The sequence below is a fragment of the Cenococcum geophilum genome (genome assembly GCF_001692895.1).
Source record: "Cenococcum geophilum 1.58 unplaced genomic scaffold K441scaffold_13, whole genome shotgun sequence".
NCBI classification, from domain to species: Eukaryota; Fungi; Ascomycota; class Dothideomycetes; order Gloniales; family Gloniaceae; genus Cenococcum; species Cenococcum geophilum.
The window spans coordinates 2240466-2262517 of NW_027137571.1; the positions used below are offsets into that span (position 1 = coordinate 2240466).

Sequence of the window (22052 nt, forward strand, 5' to 3'; positions counted from 1 at the left end):
CTGCTTAGGCCCAGTTTCTATAGGTTCGCGTAGTAAAAGTTGCTAATTAGATCCTTTACATTTTTAAAGTCTTCCTATAGTTACTATTTTGGCTAATTTATATCGAATCCTGTATATATAGCTTTATAGTAGAGCCGTCGTCCTCTACCTTTGCTAAAGTATTTAGAGTTAATAATTTGTTTAACGGTCTATTCCTTATAGTTCTTATCTTTATTCTTATCTTAAATTAGTACTAGTAGGGGTTTAAGCTATATCTGCCTTAGTAAGGGGTTAGGCTAATAGAGGTATAGTAGCTATAGGTAAAATATAGGCTATATCCTATAGGTGGCTAGGGTAGGTAGGAGTTCTAGCTTATATACAGCTCCCCTATTAATAACTTATTTAATTAGATAGGGGCTAAAGTTCTTATAATTAAGTAACTTTATAGGCCTCTACTATAACGGAACCTTATAGCAGGAACTACGGTAGATTCGTTAATAGGCTAGGTATATAGGTAATACAGGAAGTCAACAACGTAATAATAACTAGTAAAGTGGTTGCCTAATAGATTAACTCCAATTGTATTCTAAGAATCACTATAAAGAAAGGAACTATCTAGGTAGGGATTAAGGGTCCTTAAATACACATCCGTACTCCTATAAAAGTCCTTACTCTATCTACTTTATCTACTCTATCTACTTTATCTACTCTATCTACTTTATCTACTCTATCTACTTTATCTACTCTATCTACTTTATCTACTCTATCTACTTTATCTACTCTATCTACTTTATCTACTTCTATCTACTTTATCTACTCTATCTACTTTATCTACTCTATCTACTTTATCTACTCTATCTACTTTATCTACTCTATCTACTTTATCTACTCTATTATAGATTATATAGATTGTATAGATTATATAGATTATATTATATAACCTTAGTTACTATTCCTCGTTATATAGTTCTACTAGATCTATCCTAAACCGTGCTTATATTAACCAACTAGCTTCTTCTAACTCNTCTCCTAGTAGTNNTAATATTATACTTAAAGCGTCTATAATACTATCTCCCTCCTCTTTATCTTTGTCCTTAAAGATACCTAGCATCTCCAGGTTGTTTACTAGAGGTATAATATCCGTCTAATTAATTTAGTTAATATTGTTACTTATTATACCTAAAGCTTCTTCTTCTTCTTCTATAGCTCGTCGGTCTCGTACCGTTACTATAATATTATCTTTTAGTAAGATAATACCGTCTCCATATTCTCGTTGCGTAAAAAAGGGGTTAGTTTATATTACGTTAGCGAGTCCTTTATCTTAGTAACCCTCTTTATATTTAGAGTGCACTAAAGCAAATATTTAATCGTCCTATAATGTTTGCTTAGTTTCTAACGCCAAATATACGCGTCCTACTATCCTTAATAGCCTTTAAGTTCCCTCATTAATTGCTGCTAGGGTTTTAGGTTTAATCTGCTGCTATAAAGCTTAATAATAAGCTCTCGGTTGCTCTTACTAAACTTTATTATTCTTTTTTTATTTTATTTTTATATCCGTTGTATTATACTACGTACAATACTGCGCATGCAGCCTCTAGGCTATGGCGCTATAGTTCTATATATATATATCCTAGTAGTTTATAAATCCCTAAACTAGGGATTTACAGCTTCCTCGTAAGATACTAGGTTGCTAACAACTATTAGGTAGTAAGAAAACGATAGGAAAATAATAGAAAAAATTAAAATAAAATCCTAAATAATCCTAACGCCTGTCCCTATCCTTTTTATAGTTTATTTCTGTCCTTTTGCTTTCTATAGTCTATCTACTAGGACTTTTAGTAGGAGTTGCCTCCTTCTAGAGATCCTTCTGCTCTTAGCCACTTCCCAGTAGCTATTTTTGTCCTACTTAAGAATAGAAAAAGCGCCCTTCTTCCTTTCTTTGTACAAAAAAGCTTCTCTAAGGAGAGAGAAGAGCCTATTTATCTTTACATTTCCTTTCTATCTTCCCAATATAGTCTGCATTCTAGTAAGAGGTGCGTAGGGGTTTGTACCGCGGTACAGTCCTTAAAGCATCTACCTTCTTTATCCTTCCCTATTGTTTTAGAGAAGGATTTAAAAAAGCCTTTTCCTAGTTTTAGTTAAAAGAAAGCTGATTATAGCTTTTTAGGATATTTATCCTTAGTAGCTTTAAAAGAGAAAGGGTAGTTTCCTTTATAGATTCTAGTATAGTGTTTTCCTTTACTTTTATTCTGTTGCCAATTGTTTTTCCACTATTCTAGTATCTTTTCTCTTACTCGTTTCCCTAGGTAGGCTAGAGAAGAATAAGAAGATTTTATTTTTCTTTTAGAGAGGCCCTTTTTAGCTAGTTTATCTGCTATTTCATTTCCGTAGATTTTTAGGTAGCTAGGGACCTAATAAAAGTTAATAGAGATATTCCTGCTAGCTAGATAGGAACAGCTTTGCGTAATTTTAAAGACTAGTTCTTGTCCTCCTATAAGAGAATTAAGCTATAATCTCTTAATAGCCGCTTAGCTATCTATAAAGATATAAACCTATTTCTCTTCTAGTCTTTATTATTTTAGATATTCTAGGGCCCTATAGACTGCATAAAGCTCTACGTCCATAATTTCCATATAGGGCCCTAGATTCCAGTTTGTTGCATATTTAATCCTATTTCTCTCTCCTATTTTACATACGGCTGCTACATTTAATTTATTGTCTTTAAAGCCATCTATATAGTATATATCTACTAAGTCCCACTTTAGGGATTCTTGTAGATTTTCTACTAGTCTTAAATGTTCTTATACAGCTTCTTCTTTACTACCCTTAGAGATAGAAAAGGAAGCGGGAATAGGAGGAGACCACGGTTTTTACCAGTTTAGAGAGACTCTCTCTATATTCCAATTTTGGATTAGCTTTTAAACTCTAGTAGTTAGAGATAGTAGCTGTGTTTTTAGCTGTAAGAGGTGCTTTATAGTAGAGTTTTTAGGGCTAGAATTAGAGCTAGAACTAGCTGCTAGTTCGTCCCTATCTTTATTAACCTCTTCTATATAGGCCTTTTTAATTACGTGATTTTCCTTAAATTTTAGGATTTTTAATACGTAGTTATTGCAAAGCTTTTTAAATCTAATTCTAGGGGGAGGAGTAGAAGCTTTAATCTCTATAGCTTAGCTTAGAGATCCTTTAAACGTTCCTAGAACTAGTTTTAGGGCCTCATTTTGTAGAGACTGGTACCTAGCTAGTAGGTAGTCTCTAGATTTGCTTTTCCACCAGCATTATACTCCGTAGTCTGCTATAGTAGTAACGCAGGCTATATAGAGCTGTCGAAGGGCTTNTAGGGATAGACCTCTTTATATATTGCCTAGTCTTCTAATTAAATAGAAGGCTGCTTTTGCTTTAGAGATTTTTATTTCTACATATTGTTTAAAAGTAAGCTTAGAGTCTAGGAATACTCCTAGCTTTAGCCCTTCCTCTATAGTAGTACGCTTATTATAGAAGTGTATAAGCTCTATTTTGCCAATATTAAAGCTAATAGCGGCTTCCTTAGCTTTAGACATTAGCTCTTACGCAATCCTCTCTAGCTTTTTACAGTTAGATTTAGCAGAGTTTAACGTAACCGTAATTGCAAAATCGTCTATATAGCTAAGGGAATAGGCTCCTTCTATCTCTAGCCTATAGATATTGCGTAGATATAGTAGAAATAAGATAGGGGATATAGGCGATCCCTGTAGTATCCCTGTTTCTAATTCTACTTTTTCTTATATTTGCCCGTTAAAGGAGAGCTGTATCTTTCTATTGCTTAGGAAAGTAGCCACCCATTATGTAAACGCTATAGGTAGTCCTAGTTCCTTGCAGATAGATAGAAGCTGGTTTTTAAAGACATAGTTAAAAGCCCCCTTTACGTCTAGGAATAACGTAGTAGCTATCCTTTATCTAGCTTTTTTCCTACTATTTTTAGATTGGATATTGTTTAGAAGTAGTAGAACTGCGTCTATTACAGACCGCTATTTTCTTCCTCCTAGTTGTAAATCTTGAAGTAAGCTAGTAGTACTAGCTAGATATCCTAATTTGGTAGCGAAGATCTTCTCTAAAGTCTTTCCTAGGCAGTTTAATAGGGAGATAGGTCTATAGGACTTTAGTAGAGAATAGTCCTCCTTATTTGCTTTAGGAAGAATAACTCCTTAAGCTTCTCTCCATACCTTTAGCTAATAGCCTAGGGTAAATAAGATCCTATAGATCCTGTATAGAAGATCTTCTATAATAGGGTAGGCCTTTTGTAAAATTGTAAAGGATATACCATCTGGCCCTGGAGCTTTTTTATTAGAGCTAGAGAGAAGTGCTTGTTTAACTTCTATTCTCTCTAGTTCTGGCCATTCCCATTTACTGTCTATAGTATAGTCCTTCCACTCCATAGGGCTAGTAGAAGGGGGTTTTAGGAATAGAGTAGTTATAAAAGCTTTGTATTAGTTATCAAAGCTTTCTACTAGTCTAGTAGTCCCGTCCTTACTATACTATAGACTAGGGATTATTCACAGTGTTCTTTCCTTTGTGTATTTTAGGGCAGTAAAGACCTCTTTTCCTTATGCTTTTTCTAGAAAGCTATTCCAGTAGCTAGTCTTAGCTTCTCTTATTGCGTAAAAGTATTAATTTTTAGCTTCTTTATAGGCTTCTAGTCTAGAACTTCTATCAGGTTGTTCCTTATAAAGTCTTCCTAGTTTTGCCATTTTTTGTCTTTTCTTTAGAAGCTCTTTATTCCACTATGGTTTAGAGAATTCGTAGGTTCTAGATCTAGGGGTAGCTTTCTCTACTGCTAGCTTTATATAGCTAGTAAGATCTATTGCTAGATTATTTACTAGTGTACTTAAGCTTCTATCCTTAAGTCTATGCGAATCTTCTAGGGAGGCTAGGGGACCTTTTTCTCCTATCTCTATATAGGAACTTATTCTTTTAAGGAGGTAGAGAAAAGTTCCCAGTTTGCCTTTTTTATAGAGAAAGGAGTTTCTTAAAGAGGGTTTAGGTATCTTTNCNTCTCTCTAGTAAATAAAGAGAATGCTATAGTCTTATAATCNGATCCTGTTTCTTCTATTATAGTCCAATTATCCCAGGTATTTTCTTGAAAGTTTCCTGAGTAGAAGGCTAGGTCTATAATAGACTTTTCCCTTATATTGGATCTATAAAAGGTCCCTTGCTGTTCGTCTNAATTTAGTAGTTGGCAGTTGTATTTGTCTAGCCAGTCTACTAGTTCTTTAGCCTCCCTAGTTGAGTTTCCTAGCTAGCGCAGTTCCACCACGTTGTTGTGTAGAATTATAGTCTCCTAATAGTAGAATAAGGAGGTCTCTATTTCCAGTTCTAGAAATGGCCCTTAAGATATAAGTTAAGATTACTTCTTTTAGGTTCTAGATTTTCGTCTAGTTGTCTCTTTAATGAGATCATTAAACAGTAGAAATCTTTCAAATAGGCCAAGTCCCTTAATTTCATATGCATATAATATCTGTTCTTTACAGATATCCTCCCTAATATTCATATATAATACAGATACTAGAACTTAGTTCTTACTAATTTATATAGATAGCTACTCTAGTCGAATAGCTAGATTACTAGGAAGGTATAAAGTTACTAGGATAATATCTGTTTTTCTCCTAAATCCTATTTCTAGTAGGGTTTGCTGTACTTCTTATCTTTTTCCTACGTTGTATTGTATAAAGGAGATTTCTCCTCTAGCTTTAGAAGCTAGAGAGATCTCTTCTTCTTTCTGTATAGAACCTTCTAAGCTTATACTCATTCATGTACTAGTTTAGCAGCTTTAAGAGACTCGCAGTCTTTNCTATTAGCAAAGTGTTTTTCTTTACAATTGCTGCAAAGAGGGGTAGTATGCTCGCAAGGTNTACCTATTATATTNCAAATAGNACAGGAGTGGTCNTTAGATAGATGTGCCGCTGCACAGAATCGACAGGCCTTGGTAGAGCATCTATCTCCTATATGGCNAAATTTTTGGCAACTTGTACACTGTGTAGTAGGAGAGACTTTTAGGTATTTAACTACCTTAGCAGCTACCCCTGCAATTAGGATTTCCTTCTGCTTAAGGATTTCCTNTCTTTTCTCCTCGTTTTCTATAGCAAAAACTATAGAGCCGAACCTAGTTTGTGGATCATATCTCTTTTCCCTAGAAGAGATCCATCTAGGTTGTCCCTGTATCTTAATAGGATTAAAGGTCTCTATTTCTTCCTTTAGAAGTTTAGAGCCTCCTTCTCCTAGGAAGGGGGGGATAGGGACGCCATGGGCTACTATTTGAGCCCAGGGCTCTAGTTTTTGTTCTCTTTTAAAGGAGAAGCAGCTAGACCAGACTTCTTTGTATTTAACTAGAAAATCTGCATTGTATTCCTCCGTTGTTGTAAGGAGAATATTCTGCTTTTCTCTAGTTCTAGCTATAGAAGCTATAACTGGCTTCTCTATTTGCAATTTGGACATAAATAATTGGTTAATTGTATTTCGTATAGAGAAGATATCTAAAGGCTGGTCCTTTTGGTCTATAACTAGGACTAGTTTTCTTTTTTATAGCTGCTTCTTTTTCTTTTTGGTAGAGGTAGGGCTTATAGAACTAGTAGTGCTACTAGTTACCTTACTAGTAGGGGGAATTGAGGAGGTAGGGGGTAAAGAAGAAGAAGAAGAGGTAGTAGAGGAANGAGGAGACGACGATGAAGAGGAGTAAGTAGAAGAAGAGAGGCCCTTCTTTAACTTTTCTGCATAGGTTTTAGGGGCTACCTCCTTGCGGAGGGCTCTTACTTCTTCTACTAGTCCTTTTAGGATATTTGTCTCTTGTTTTTCCTTTTCTATTTCTTTTATAGAAGGATTTTCTCCTACTATAATTCTTTGTACGTCGTCCTTAATATATTTAACTTGCTCCTTNCTTTCTCCTTCTAGCCTTAGATAGGCCTGGGTTAGGTTTTCTAGGGCCTTTTATAGGAATTGTTTTAAAGGAGGGGGGAAGTATAAACTAGCCCTAGAGGACCTCATTTTTGCTAGGTTTCTTTTTGGATTTTGGCTATCTTTTTCAGGAGACGATGGGGGGTGGTTTCTTTTTCTTTGGTTCCTTGTATAAGCTAGAGACGGCTTATCTACTTCTTTTACTTCTTTATCTTTCCTAGATGGGCATGGGGAAGATAGAGAAGAACAAGTAGAAGAGGTAGATGAGAATTCGTCATCGCTTATCTCTATAGGAGGCTTTATTTTAGGCTTAGTAGCCTTTNCCTTTNGCATTTCGTNTCTTATAGCTTATAGCTTATAGCTTATAGCTTATAGGGGGGGTTTCTAGTTTTTGCAGTAGATAATAACCTCCTTAGGTCTCTTATCTCCTAGCACAGAGGTGAAAAACTAGGTAAAAAGCCTTCCTAGTTTTTACTATCCTTCTATATCCTTTTTCCTTACTAACTCTACTAGAGAGCTTCTGGGGAAATTAGACTAAAAGGTGGTAGAAAAACTGGGTAAAAAGACTATAGTAGTTATTTTCTTCTCTATTAGAAGTAGAAAAAACTACTAGAAAAAGGACTTGTTAGGCTTTTACTAGCAGAAAAGCCCGAAAAGGCAATCCTTCTCTTACTAAGGAAAATCTGACTAAAGGAGATATAGAAAAGTACCTACACCCCCTATTTTATTAGGCTTTTACTTTTTATAGAAGAAAAACCTAGGAAAAGTCTATGTTTTGATATTTTGGTGTTCCTACCCCTGCCTCGCTTATAAGCTAGGACCACCCTTAAGAGAATTTTCTCTTGGGTAAAAAGGGGGTAAAAAGGCAAATAAATCCGCCTCTAGCTTGTTAGGCAGTAGGAATTAGGTCTTGAGAGTCTGAAAATCGATTGTTTTTGATAGGAAGATGGGTATGCGTAAGTTTTGAAGTGCGGCGCCACCTTTTGGTAGGGTTGCATATGCGGTGAATGTTTTTTATTATTCTTATAACGCTAAGAAAGAGGCTGCTAATGCTTAGTAAAGGGCTCTTAATTCTCGTCTTGCTGCGTCCGCTCGGTTAATCCGTCTTAAGAAGGTTTGTAAGAAGGTCCGTTCTAAGAAGTGGAAACTTATAGAATAAGGTTTACAGGAACTTAGCAATAAAAGAACAGATTCTCTTCCAATAGAGAAGGAAATAATTCCGAGTACCTCGGCAACTGGTCCTCTTAAGTCCCCCTTAGGTGGCTCGTTCTTTAGCGATCCTTCTTTATTAATACTGCCTAACCTTTTCTCTTTTAATACTCCTATACCTTTCCTATAGTATTCTTTAAATTCTCTAGTAGCTCCTAGGTAGTCTTATTATAGCCTATCCACTTTACTTTATACTATGTTTTATTATTAATGTCCTTATAGCTAACGATCTTTAAAACTTACTATTTGTCTTCCTCTTATCCTCTATATATGTCTACTTTGTAAACTAGTGGCTTAACATTCCTATATGCTGGCTTTAGTATCGCAATATACTATATAGGGTAGATCTTTATCCTAGCTAGTAGGTTTAACTTAAATATAACCGGTGAAATTCTCTTTATAATTTTAAAAGGTCCTAATCTAATATAGTTTAACTTCTTGCTTAGTCATCAGCTTTTAAAATTTTTGTATAGTAGCCACACTTTATCCCCCCCCTTAAGATCTAGTCCCTTAGATCTCTTAGCGTTGTAGTACCTTTTTATTCTTTACTATACTACCTTTACTATTTCTGTAAGGTTTATATAAAGATTTATTAGTATCTCCATCCTTTACTTAGCTATGCTACTTATTTTCTTTACTTAATATAGCGATAACAATGTTCTTAGCTTATATCTATAATTCGCCTTAAATGGTAATGTTCCTATTCCTTCTTAAGGTGTCGCGTTATATGCGAACTATATAACTAGTAATAACGATACCCAATTATTCTATATATAGTTAATATAGTGTCTTAGATACTGTTCTAGTGTCTAATTTAGTCTTTCTATTTAACCGTCTGTCTGCGGATAATATACGGTGGAAGTTACTACTTAAACTCCTTATTCTGCTAAGAATACCTCCTAGAATACTACTATAAATCTTAGATCTTTATTTAATATAATCTTACTTAATACTCTATATCTTATAAACACTTCTTTAATATAAATTCTAGCGACATCTTCCGCTAAGATTTCTTCTGTGTATGCTATAAAGTATCCCTACTTTGTTAGCTTATCTACTATTACTAAGATTACATTATAATCTTATCCAGTAATAGGATTTCTTAATTTTAGCAACTTTATGATAAAGTCCCATAATATAACCTCCTATAGTCTCTTTAGTATTTTAATAGGTTATAGCCCTCTATATAGCTTATACCTTATTAGTTTATTTCTCTAGCAATCTAGATATTTCTTAGTAACTTATCTTACTAGTCCCTAGATTCTATTAATAATATACTCCTCCTAGAGTCTTAATACTAAGCCTATAGCTCCGTTATATCCTTAAGTTAATCCCCTATAGAATAACTTAATAAATTCTTTTATAATGTTTCTTAGCATATATATTACTTCTTAGTTTTCATACTGTTCTAAGTCTGGATCTTTTGCTTATGCGTCTTAGATCCTTTATAACTAGTCACTCTCTAGTAATTTATAGGTTTAACTAATTTCTCTTATTACTACGATTTTCGGATAATTATATCTAATTAATCCGTCTATATCTTTTCGCAGTAAAGCCCCTAATGGCTTCTCATCGTTTTATAATTTAGCTTTTCTGCTTAGAGCGTCTACTTATGCATTATTTGTACCCTTAGTATACTAAATCTCGAAATAGTATTCTATAAGCATCTCTGCCTATCTAACCTATCTTTAATTAAGTTCTTTTGTTATTAGGAACCCCATTAGGTTCTTATAATCTATCTTAACTATAAATGGCTTCTCTATGCCTTATAAGAATGCTTTCTATTCCTAAAGTACTGTAACTATACCTAATAACTCCTTATTATAGATGTTATAGTTTAGTTCTAGTAGTATTATCTTCCAACTATAGTATGCCACTAGGTGCTATCTATCTCTATATTTCTATAGAAAATATACCCCTAGTATAAAGTCTAATACATCCGTTTTAACCACTGTCTCTAGTTTTAGTTAGTAGATTTTAAGGACTAAGTCTTAAGTAAATAACTCCTTAACCTCCTTAAATAGTTTCCTTTACTCTTTTCCCTATACCTAAGGTTCTTCTTTTTTTATTAACCTTATAAATAGCTTAATATCCTTTAACCATTAAGCTATAAACCTTTTATAGTAATTGCAAAACCCTAAAAACGATTTTAACTATATAACGTTCTCTAGTTTTTACTAATTCACTATAGCCTTAATCTTCTTTGGATTTATACTAAGTTGGCCTAGTTTAATAATAAATTTAACAAAATCTGTCTTCCTAGTAAAGAACTTACATTTCTTAATTGCTCCTAGCATCTATTCTTCCTATAGTCTCTTTAAACCCTATTTAACGTATTCTCCGTACTCTTCCTTACTTATAAAGTAGATAATAATAATATTAAGGTATACTATAACAAATTTATCCAAGTACTTTCTTAATACATTATTAATACGCTTCTAAAATATTGCTAGTACGTTTATAAGCCCGAACTGCATTACTAATAGTTTATATAGTCCTTCCTTTAACCTAAAGGCTACCTTCTATTTATCGCCTTCCTTAATTCTAATCTAATAGTACACCTATCTTAGATCTATCTTCGTAAAGATTTACGCATTACTAATCCTATCTTAGATTTTGCTAATTAAGGGTAAAGGATACCTATCCTTTCTAGTAATGCTATTTAACTATCTATAGTTAATGCATAGCCTAAGTTTTCTATTTTTCTTTAGTATAAATAATACTGGATATCCTGCTAATAACTGCGATAGTCTAATATATCCCTTTCGTAAGTTCTCCTAAATAAACTCTTTTAATACTCTCCCTTCTTCCTTAGTAAGCTTATAAATTGGAAAGAACCTTAGACTTATTCCTAGTTCTAATTCTATCTTATAGTCCTATGCTATATACTTTAACAGCTTCTCACTTTCTAGTAACTATAGTTTCTTACTATACTTATTGTTGGTGTCACAGGGTAACTCACCAATGCTACTCGAGTAGACACAGTGAATGTTGGTTGTAAAGCTTATTGTTTTAGAATCAGGGGGTGGGTGAGGAACTTAAGGTTCCTCACCACGCTAGTGCCGCGGCGACACGTGACGACACGTGACGACCGCTTGCCTCATTCCCGACACTAGCAACTCTTCTTTTGTAGTTGCCATCTATATACACTTATAGATTGCTACTATACAAAGATACAAAGCTAAGGAGAAGAAGAAGGACGTTGGGGGTTAACGCGAATATAAAGGGGCCGCCAAGGCGCTAGTAGTAAGCGAGCCAATAGCGATTTTCCATCCCGGGGATGGAAAATCCTGATTGGTTGGCGGAAGTTAGGGTCGGCAGAATATGGCAGAATTTGGCAGGTAACGCGCCCCTACGCTGTTATACTTGCCCGAAGTCCTAGGTAGAAAACTGTATCATTAAAATAGGGTTGCGGAGCTAGTGGAGCGTAACTGGATAAGGCTAGCTCGAGCAAATAGGGACGATAGTTGACCAATAGGAATGCTCTTAAATTGCCTCTGTCATCGCATCTGCCGGGTTGTCTTGGCCATTAATCCATCGAATCCCAAATAGTTCTTGATGCTCCACAAGGACCTCCACGAGGACCTCTGCGAGAACCTCCACGAGAACCTCCACNAGGACCTCCGCGAGGACCTCCGCAAGGACCTCCACGAGGACCTTCGCGAGGACCTCCACGANAACCTCCANGACGACCTCCGCGAGGACCTCTACGAGAACCTCCGCGAGGACCTCCACGAGGACCTCCATGAGGACCTTCGCGAGGACCTCCATGAGGACCTTCGTGAGGACCTCCACGAGAACCTCCACGACGACCTCGCGGTCGACATTGATCGTACCCTCTGCCGTATTCCAATTCCCCGCTAAACTTCTTCTCCTGATCTTGCTGTGGCAGAGTTTGGAGGTTGTTGGATCGCGAAGCAAGGGGATCTTGCGCTTGCTCTTAAGGGGCAGTAGTTAAAGTTGTAGGTTGAATTGGTGGATACTAGGGAGCTGAAGATAGAGGTGGAGGTAATGGATACGGAACTAAAGACGGAGGTAGGAGCGACGAATGCGGAACTAAAGACGGAGGTGGAAGCGATGGATACTGGGAAACTAAAGATAGAGGTGGAAGCGTCTCTGGTGGTGTATTGCTTAGATTCCCTCGTAAGTTAAGCTTCTTTTAGTGCTTAATCTCTTGTAGATTCCATCATAGGCTGAGCTTCTTTTGGTGCTCAATCTCTTGTAGAATCCATTCGTGCTCTTCTTTTGCGTTAATAACATACTCCTAAATATTATCTCCAATAATGCCCCTATCCATAGGGACAAATACTCTATTCTCCCGAAGGAAGTTACAGAAGTCTCGTACGATAACCTTCTTCGCGAGAGCCTATGTTTCCTTTATCCATCCAACGAAGTCCTCCTTCATGCAATACCATAGCATATTGTTAACGTATTCGCTGTCCTTGTAGTGTGCTATGCGGTGTAATAAGAATCTATTTAGCTCCTTTTGCTTAGCGGTTGTAAAGTCGGTTATAGGTCTGTCCCATGTCTCCGGGTTAATATCTTTCTCATACTTCTTTGGATAGGTCAACGCCATAATAATAGTTGTTCGACGTGTAGAGAGAGTCGAGAATGTAGGGATAGCGTGCTGGCAGGACTTTGAGAGTCTGGCAGAGCTGAAATTGTCGTAGGGTAAGGGCGCGCTGGCAACTGCCTCAGATGCTAACAGAGTATGAGGGCCAGAGAGCGCGTTATTAACGTAATTTCGACGTGGCAGGGCCGCTAGGAACGTGGCAGAGTGTCGAGAGTGTGTTTTTAACGCGTTTCGGACGTTAACTTAGGACCTTAGGTTCAGTGACACTTCTGACCTAAAGTACTCGACTAAATCTTCGTAAACGTGGTTGTTCTACGTAATAGACGCAACTTAGTATCTCCTAGTACTCAGTAACACTTCTGTTACTAGTTTTCCGCAAGTCTAAGGTAGCACAGTATCGCCGGGATCCATTCCATATGAGCGCATATGGCACCCCTGTACGAGACTGTCTCTTCTATTCAAAGACCTAGCTGCTCTATGGTTGACTGTGTATTCAACCACTAATTAGTGTTGGTGTCACAGGGTAACTCACTAATGCTACTCGAGTAGACATAGTGAATGTTGGTTATAAAGCTTATTGTTTTAGAATTAGGGGGTGGGTGAGGAACTTAAGGTTCCTCACCACGCTAGTGCCGCGGCGACACGTAACGACACGTGACGACCGCTTGCCTCATTCCCGACACTTATAGTATCTCTTTAGTACATAACTTAGTCCTTTATCTGTTTCTTTATAGGTCGCCCCTACTTAGTACTATACTATCTTAGCTTATTATTATATCTTACGGCATTAAGTATTCTTAATATTAACCTAACCTATAATCTAATTAATCTTCGGATTATATTTCTGTAACTAAGGTATGCCTAATACTGCCTTATTATTCCCTAATAGTAATATATTAAAAGACATTTTAATTTATTTCCCTTTAATGGTTATCTAAATAGGTCCTATTTTAAGATTAATAATGCCTCCTCTATAGGCTATTAGATCTCCTAAAATTGTTACTAGTAGATAAGGGTGCTCCTTTTATCTATATAGTAGCCCCATCCTTTTAACTGCTATTAGTAAAATATAGTTCCTCATTACTCCACTATCTATTAATACTTTAAACTATTAATCTTACTATTTAACTTATAAATTTAGGTATTGTCCTTAAATTCCTTTAAGGGTCTAAGGCTCTACTACTAGCTCCCTCTAGTTTTATAGGCCTCTACTTTTCCTAATTATTAGCTGCTAGATCCTAGTGCACTTAACTTATTCTTTAGCCAATACTTCGTTCGCTTTTTATCCTTAATATACTATAAATACGTATTTTCTAGGCATTTCCACCACTATTATCCGTCTAAGTATTCTTCTATAAGGAATCTTTCTGGTTAAAGTATTAAGTCTCCTAACTCCTAAACTTCTACTAGATGCCAGCCGTATATATACTTAACATTTCTATACTATCGCTTATCTGGCGCCTAATATATCCTTATAGGGTATTTCCGGTTCTTCTCTTTCGGATTTTTATATATTTTGTATATATTATCCATATATACAATCTATGCCAATATATAATGCGCTAGGTGCTTTAGGTTAACTCTTAACTTATCTTCGTTCTTAAGTTTAAACCTCTATTATGTTAATCTAAATGTTGCGACTTTATTTATAGGTATTAAAATATATCTTTTACTTTTCTAGTCCTCTAATCGTTCCTCTAGATCCTTTAATATTATAATTAAGGCTCCCTTAATATAATTTATTGCTTTTTCCGTAATTAGGTGGTTCTAGATAACTCTCTTATTTAACTATATATAGAAATCTTCCTACTTATTATTATGTCTTTATTTATACCACTTTTAGTATAGCTACTAGAGTGTATACGGCTTGTCCGTAAGGAAGTATCTTCTTATTACTATATTATAACAGCCCTTTATATGCCGTTCCTTGAACCTAGTTGGAATCCCTAAATCCTCTTTATTTTCTAGTTTGGTAAGCTACTTAGCTCTTAGCATGCCTACTCTTAGTCTATTAGTAATTCTTTGTACTAGTGCTCTATCTTATATATAACCTAGTATACTAGATCTTATATCTAGTTTCTATTCTTACCATATAAGGATTTTTGCTCTAAATTTATCTATGGTTTCTTATTGTTTATATCTTATAATTAGATCCTTAAAGTTCTCTTACTTCTTAATTATGGTATTAACTTTTTAATCTTTAGGCCGAACACTGCGTTCCCCTAGTAAGTCCTCTAGGTTTATATATCTATCTCCTAGCCTAACTACTATTTATATTATAGATTCTCTAATCTATAGCGAAGCCTCTTACCTCTTACTTATAGGTGACCTTATTTATACTCTAAATTCTTAGTCCCTTAAATTCTTTAATCCTAAGCTTACTTCTTCCTTAAGCTATACTCTAGCCTTAGTTTAACTAGGCTTTGCTAGTATTCTTATCTCGTTTTAAAAGTCTTAAATCTTACTTATCTCACTTTAAGAATCTTATGCCTTTAGGAAACTTTATCCTGAGCTTATTTATATATTACTAAACTAAGCCGTTGCTCTACTCCATCGGTTATTGTCCATTATAGGTCCCTAAGCATGCCTTATCTTATTTTAAGAATCTTAGTCGTCTCTTATCTCGTCTTAAGAATCTTAAGCCTTTAGCCTTTTGCCTTTATTAAGTGGTAAGCTAGCACTAGCAGTTGTCTGCTTACTTAATCGTCTTTAGATATTACTCCTTCCGTTTTATAAAGCAATAAATACCGTATTTAATGGTATTATAATACCCATTACTAAACCTTGCTCTGTAGCGGTTTTAGTCTCTACTTTAGTTACGTTATTAAGGTTTAGATACCTCTAGTTAGTTCCTTTTTTTTGTCACTATTAATTAATAAGTACTCCGACTCTATTATTATTATTACTAATCTTTGTCCGTATATTATTATAACATCTTAATCCAGTTTATAGAGTTAATTTTATTCTTTATCTAACTCTTTAGTCCCTTTAAGTCCTTTTAACTCTAGCTCTTATAGCCAATAGCTTACACTATACTTAGCGTCTTTATAAATTTGGTATATATTATTATAACAAAACGCAAAACTTTTAATTAAATATTCTTTTGTTCCTTGTAGCATACTATTATTCCTCTATATATATATATTATATACTACTAGTCTAGTTCCCTTTACTATATAGTAATTTTAACCACCTCTATAGTCTTTAGCGAAATAACCCTATTTTCCGTAATTTATATAAGCTTCGTCTCTAAACCATTACTTTTGCTATAGAGTCCGCTCAAACGTCTTCTGCTATTAAGATCCTTAGTTTAGCCTATGCTTCTTAGTCCTATAATTACTTAATCCTTAACTTCTAGGTTTCTATAGTTGTTTTCCCTATCTCTTATAGGTTTCTTTGGTACTACTTAGGTCTATTAGCTCTGCGCTATACCATAATTTCTAATTTAGCTTTAGTTATTACGTACTTTACGCCTTATACAACTATAGAACTCTATCCTAGCCTCTCTTAACCTATTCCCTTTAGAAGATCCTGTTATTAATCTTAATTACTTAATCTATTAATTCTTTAAGGGTATCCGCATCTTCTATTAGAATAATTACATCCTAGACTTTTACTTTAAGTCCCTGTTTATACTATGTTATAAGCGCCCTATTGTTCCATTTAACCTATATAGTAAGTGTTTAAAACTATATTGTATACTTAATTGCTAAAGTTCGCTATGTTAGGTCCTAAAGCTTTTTTTTTACTATGGTTGTTGCTTCTAGGTCCCTAAATATCTATGTTAATTGTTCCGCAAATCCTGCCTAGCTAGAAAATACAAATCGTATATCTTAATTAGTAGTAGTCATTCTATTAGTCTATATTTCCGTTAAGTAGGGTTTAAACCATTTAAGCGCCCATCCTGTTAAGAACAATCCTGCGTAGGCTATTTAATCTATTAACGTGGCTAACTTAGCCCCTTCTTGCATGACCTTAAAATGCATTTACGTAAGAAATCCTTTAAGCTTTAATCTTTCTCCTAAGAATCGTTTAATTAAAGATAACTTAACCTTTACTACTCCAATTCCATTAAGTCTTTCCTTAAGTAGTTAGTTGTTTTTGTTTAACTAATTAACTATTTCTTATAACTGTCTAACCGTGACTAGTTACAAGTTAGTATCTTATATACTTATATCTCCACTTATCCTTAAAGTGGTTGCTGCCGTTAACGGCGTTATAGTAGCTGCTTTCGGTAGCATATTGTTTAACTTCTAAGACTATAACTGTGGTAGTAATTATGTAACGGAACCTTATAGCAGAAACTACGGTAGATTTATTAATAGGCTAGGTGTGTAGGTAATACAGGAAGTTAATAACGTAATAATAACTAGTAGAGTGGTTGCCTAATAGATTAACTCTAATTATATTCTAAGAATCACTATAAAGAAAGGAACTATTTAGGTAGGGACTAAGGGTCCTTAAATACACATCCGTACTCCTATGAAAGTCCTTACTCCATCTACTCTGTCTGCTCTATCTACTCTGTTGCAGATTATATAGATTGTATAGATTATACAGATTACATTATATAACCTCGGTTACTATTCCTCGTTATATAGTTCTACCGGATCTATCCTAGACCGTGCTTATATTAACCAACTAGCTTCTTCCAACTCCTCTCCTAGTAGTCGTAACATCGTACTTAAAGCGTCCGTAATATCTGCGTAGAGATATTATATATATTTAGCTATACCTAGTTGCTAACACGCATCTCTAGTAGTGGCGTTTTATAGTAGTTAGCGAAGTAGGCCTACTTTACTTAAGCCTAGGCCATTTCTTCCTTATAGTAGTTAAGTAGATTTTTTATACGGTCTGTATGCTAGTTAGTAAGTAGCATCTTAAGGCGTTTTCTATATAGTAGTTTCTTATTAATAGGTTCTGGTGGCTCTATACTAGATTGGGGGTAATAACCCTTATTTGCAAAGAATGGGGTAAGTCCTATAGTAGTTAAGATATAGTTATTCGCTACGAATTTACCTAGTAGGAGGTAATCTACCCAGTTATCTTAACTATAGGCAACTACCTATTGTAGGTACGCTTTTATACTGGCATTAGCGTTTTCTAGTTACCTAGCAGTTTTATAGTAGAAGGATATAGATATCTTAATAAAGATGCTAAGGCGTTAGCAGATTCGTCTCTATATATTAGAGTTAAATTATATGCCTTAGTCGGATGTAATTAAGTTAGGTAACCTATATAGTTAGTAAACTTCGCGAAGAAAGGCATTAGTAACGTTACTAACGGCTACGCCTTTAGTTGGGACGTAGTGGCGCTCTTTTATAAGTCGGTATATTATTATAAGGATGTTCTTATAGGTACGGCTATGTTATTTATAGGGTAGTAGGTTAATAACGAAATCTATAGCGATATCTGCCTATTATTATATAGGTACTAGTAGAGGGTATAGTAGTTCTTAGTACTTTGTATTAAAGGCCTTAACGCGTTTATAACTATAGTAGGCGCCTATAAAGCGTTTAACTAAGTCTATTATTTTTAGCTAAAAGTAGTATAGGCTAAAAAGCTTATAGGTTCCTCCTTTGCCTGGGTAGCCGCTTAATTAGAGGTTATAGGCTATTTAGATTAGTTGCCGTTATAGATTTTCTAAGTTAGGGATAAATAGGCGACCTCTATAATAGAGCCTATTCTCTTTTAGTTCTAAGGCTGCTATATTAATCTAGCCTAAGCTTTAGAGGTTAGTAGGTAGTATATAGGCGCTAGCAGTCTTTGCAGTAATAAGTTAATATAGTAATAGGTTAATAGAGGTGTTATATGCCGTATTAATAAGCTTGTTAATTTTAGGAGGTAACTTTAGTTCTGTAGTATAAAGCTAAGGTATAGTTAGCTTTATTATAGGTAGTATACCTAGGGCCAAATTTTATGCTTTTAGGATTGTCTGTTATTGGAACTAATTATAGGGGTTATCTTTAAACTAAAGAAGGTCTTGTAAGCGGCGTATTAGGCTATTAGGTTTAGTACCTTATACTCCTAGTTTATATATAATTTTAAAGTTAAAACTAGAGAGGAACTTGTTCTAATATACTTGGTGTTAATTTAGCTACTTTATAGTTATAAAGTACTTAAGGTTACGGTGGTCCGTAAGGACTTTAGTTAGCTAGTTAGGCTCTATTAAGAAGAGTTTTAGTTAGAATTCTTTAAATACTTATATAATTATAAGGAGTTCTTTATTATAGATCTTATAGTTATACTCTTATAGTATAAGCTTAGATAAGTAGAATGCGACTAGGTAAAGAAGACCGTTATCGCCTATTTAAAAAAGGATACCTACGTTAGCGTGGTTTAAGGAGTCGGTTTTAAGATAGAGTTGTCGTTCTGGTATAAAGTGAGCTAGAATAAGTACTTTAGTAAAGGCATTTTTAAGGTCTTAGAACGCCTTCTGGTATTTAGGCGTCTAGGTAAAGCGTAGGTGCGTTTTTCTTCCTTTTACAGAAAGGCCCTTCATTTGTATTATTGCTGTAAGTAGTGCTACTACGCCTAAGAAGTTGTATATAAATTTTTAATAAAAGTTAGTAAAACTAAAGAAGGCTTATACGTCTTTAATATAGTTAAGGGCTTGCTATTTAGTAATTGTGCGTATCTTCTTAGGGTTTATATAGACATCCTTAGTAGTAATAATTAGTTTAAGGTATTTTACTTCTATAACTAAGAATTTATATTTCTTTAAATTAATATAAAGTCCTATGTCCCTAAGGCGCTATAAGACCTTTTAAACGTGTTTAGTATGCTTAAAAGGGTTATTATTATAAATAAGTATATTATCCAGGTACGCAGAGCAGAAGTTATTAAGGTAGTCCTGTAAGGCGTTATTAATATAGCTTTAAAAGGTACCTAGGCCGTTATATACGCTAAAGGGCATAATAGTATATTTAAATTGGCTGAAGCGTAATATAAATACGGTTTTCTATTCGTTACCTTTCCGTATTTAGAGATAGTTAAAGGCGGCAATAATATTAAGCTTAGTATAGATTTTGGCTTGGCTAAGCTGCTTAAGGGTCTCCCGTATAAGCGGTACTAGGTATTAGTTTTTAATTATAATAGCGTTAAGTCCTTTATAGTTAATATAGAATTATATACCTTTTTCTAGCTTCTTAATAAGAAGGATAGGGGCAGCTACTAGTGATATACTAGGATAAATAAACCCTTTATTAAGGTGCTTATTAATATACTTTCTTATAACTAAATGTTTGTTTTTTAATATTAGGTAGGGTCTCTTATAAAGTAGCGTTTTTCCTTATTTAATATTAATGGTATAGTTATTAGGTTAATATAGGGGGAGTATATCTGCGCCCTTTTATAAGCATATATTAATAAAGTTATAGTACCTCTTAGGGAGGAGCTTGCGGAGTTCTTTGTTGGTAAGTCCTTTTTTAAGTTTTATAAACTTCTTAAAGTCTAAAGGTAAAAGTCCGTAGAGTTCCATAGGGGCGTTATCTTCTAAAAGGTTAACTATGTTTATCCTATTACTATAGAGGACGTAGTCCTATTCTTTATTAAGCTTATATAGTTATAATTAGGAAGCTATAGCAACGGTCTAGCCTTTCCTATATACTATATAGTAGAAGGCCACGGTACTTATATAGTGGGGTAATAAGGGGTTTCTTAGGTTAATATCCTAGTAAGTAGATAGAGGTGGCTAAGCTATATCCTAGGCAAGTCTCTTTATAGTATTTAGAGTTAAAGGTTGCTTTTCTCTTTTCCTAGTTAATGGCGGGGTTGTATTATTTAAGCTAGCTTATTTTAAGGATAATAGGGTAGTTAGTAAGTGGTATAATATAGGCCTAAAGCTTTTCCTAGTGCCCGTTTATATTTAAGTAGAGTTATACTATATAGGTAATCTTTTATATAGTATAACTACCGTTAGCAAGTTATAGGGTACGGGCTTTAATAAGGGGTAAGGTAGGTAGATTATAAGTATATATAAGTTAGGTATCTATAAATTAGTTAATAGCTCCGCAGTTAATTATAAAACGGCTTTTATATTATTTTATAGTAGTAGTTCCTATTATAAATAAAACTATCTATTTCTATCTGTTTATCTTTACTAAGTTATTTATTAAGCAGGCCGATATATAGATCCCTCTATTATTAGGGCGTCCTAACCTACAACTTAGGGCTAGGACTTAGCGTTTTTTGCTTCCGTATCTAATTTTACTGCTATTACTACGTCTTTATCTTATATAGTAGTGGTATATAGTAATATATTTAGTGTTTAGGGTATTAGGTTAGGTATTAAGCGGTAAGTACTAAACCTAACTATTAGGTAGTTTGGGTTATCGCAATAATAGCCCTTTTAATGGTATCTATAGTAGTGTCCTAGTTTTTAGAGTAGCTTATACTCTCCATCTAGGAGTTTTTACGGAAAGGTTAGTATAGAGAAATTAATATTGGCTCTAGTGGTACTTAAGGTAGTAGGCGTCGGTGGCTTAGTATATATAGGTTTAGTAGGTCTAAAGGGCTTCTATAAAGAGGTCTTTAAGTAAGGGTTAGTAGTAGTAATCTAATTTAGTTATCGTTTAATCTTCTATAGGGCTGCTACCATCTTATAAATATCGTTGTAGTTATAGCTGGTGGCTGCGTAATTAAGGCGATAAGTAACTTTTTTAAGGAGATCCTTTTAGTTTTTAGTATTATCTTAAACAAGGGCTCCAGTATATTCCTAGAATTTAATATAGAACTTATTAAATAATTTAGTAGGGCTTATCTTTAGGGTATATAGTTTAGCTTAGTTAGTAGCTAGTAGGTTATAGTCGCGGTATATTAGGTTAAGATTATTAAGGACTTCTTAGTAAGACTACCACTTCTAGGGGCTACTAGTCTCCTATTAGGCGAAGAGTCTATTAAATAGTATACCCTTTATTTACCTAATAATGTAGCTAATCTTAGTGTCTTCTGTAGGAAAAAGGTAGGTACTCTAAGTTAGTTTCTTACGGATTTATATCTTTTAGTGGCTGTATTCTTTATAGTCTCCTTAAAAGACTAGGGGATTAGGGTAGCGTATATTAGACCCTACGGTAGTAGTTTAGGTCTGATTATTATGGCTTTTATTATTACTGCTTTAGTAGGGGTTCCTATTAAGTAAAGCTGCTTAGCGCTAACCCTCCGTTAAGTATTAAGTAGGTAAAGTTGCCGGGGGTATAGAGACTTAGATAGCGTTATTATAAATATGCTTATTAAGCTAAGATTATAGGTATTTAATTGTGCCTTCTTTTTTAGTAATTGTAGTAATTAGTGCAATCTTATTCTCTTTTAACTATTAGATATCGCGTTTAGATATATAAAGGTTGTCTTTAGTTTCTTAACGTGTGTT

General features: G+C 34.5%; 1 protein-coding gene across 1 annotated transcript; it reads right to left on the bottom strand.

Moving 5' to 3' along the window:
* Positions 1-12188: 12188 nt before the first annotated feature.
* K441DRAFT_657253 (uncharacterized protein) lies at positions 12189-12870 on the bottom strand (the record flags this gene model as incomplete). Its single annotated transcript, XM_067648148.1, has 1 exon — positions 12189-12870. A coding segment is annotated over one exon (156 nt), but the record flags the coding sequence as incomplete, so codon positions are not given.
* Positions 12871-22052: the final 9182 nt, after the last annotated feature.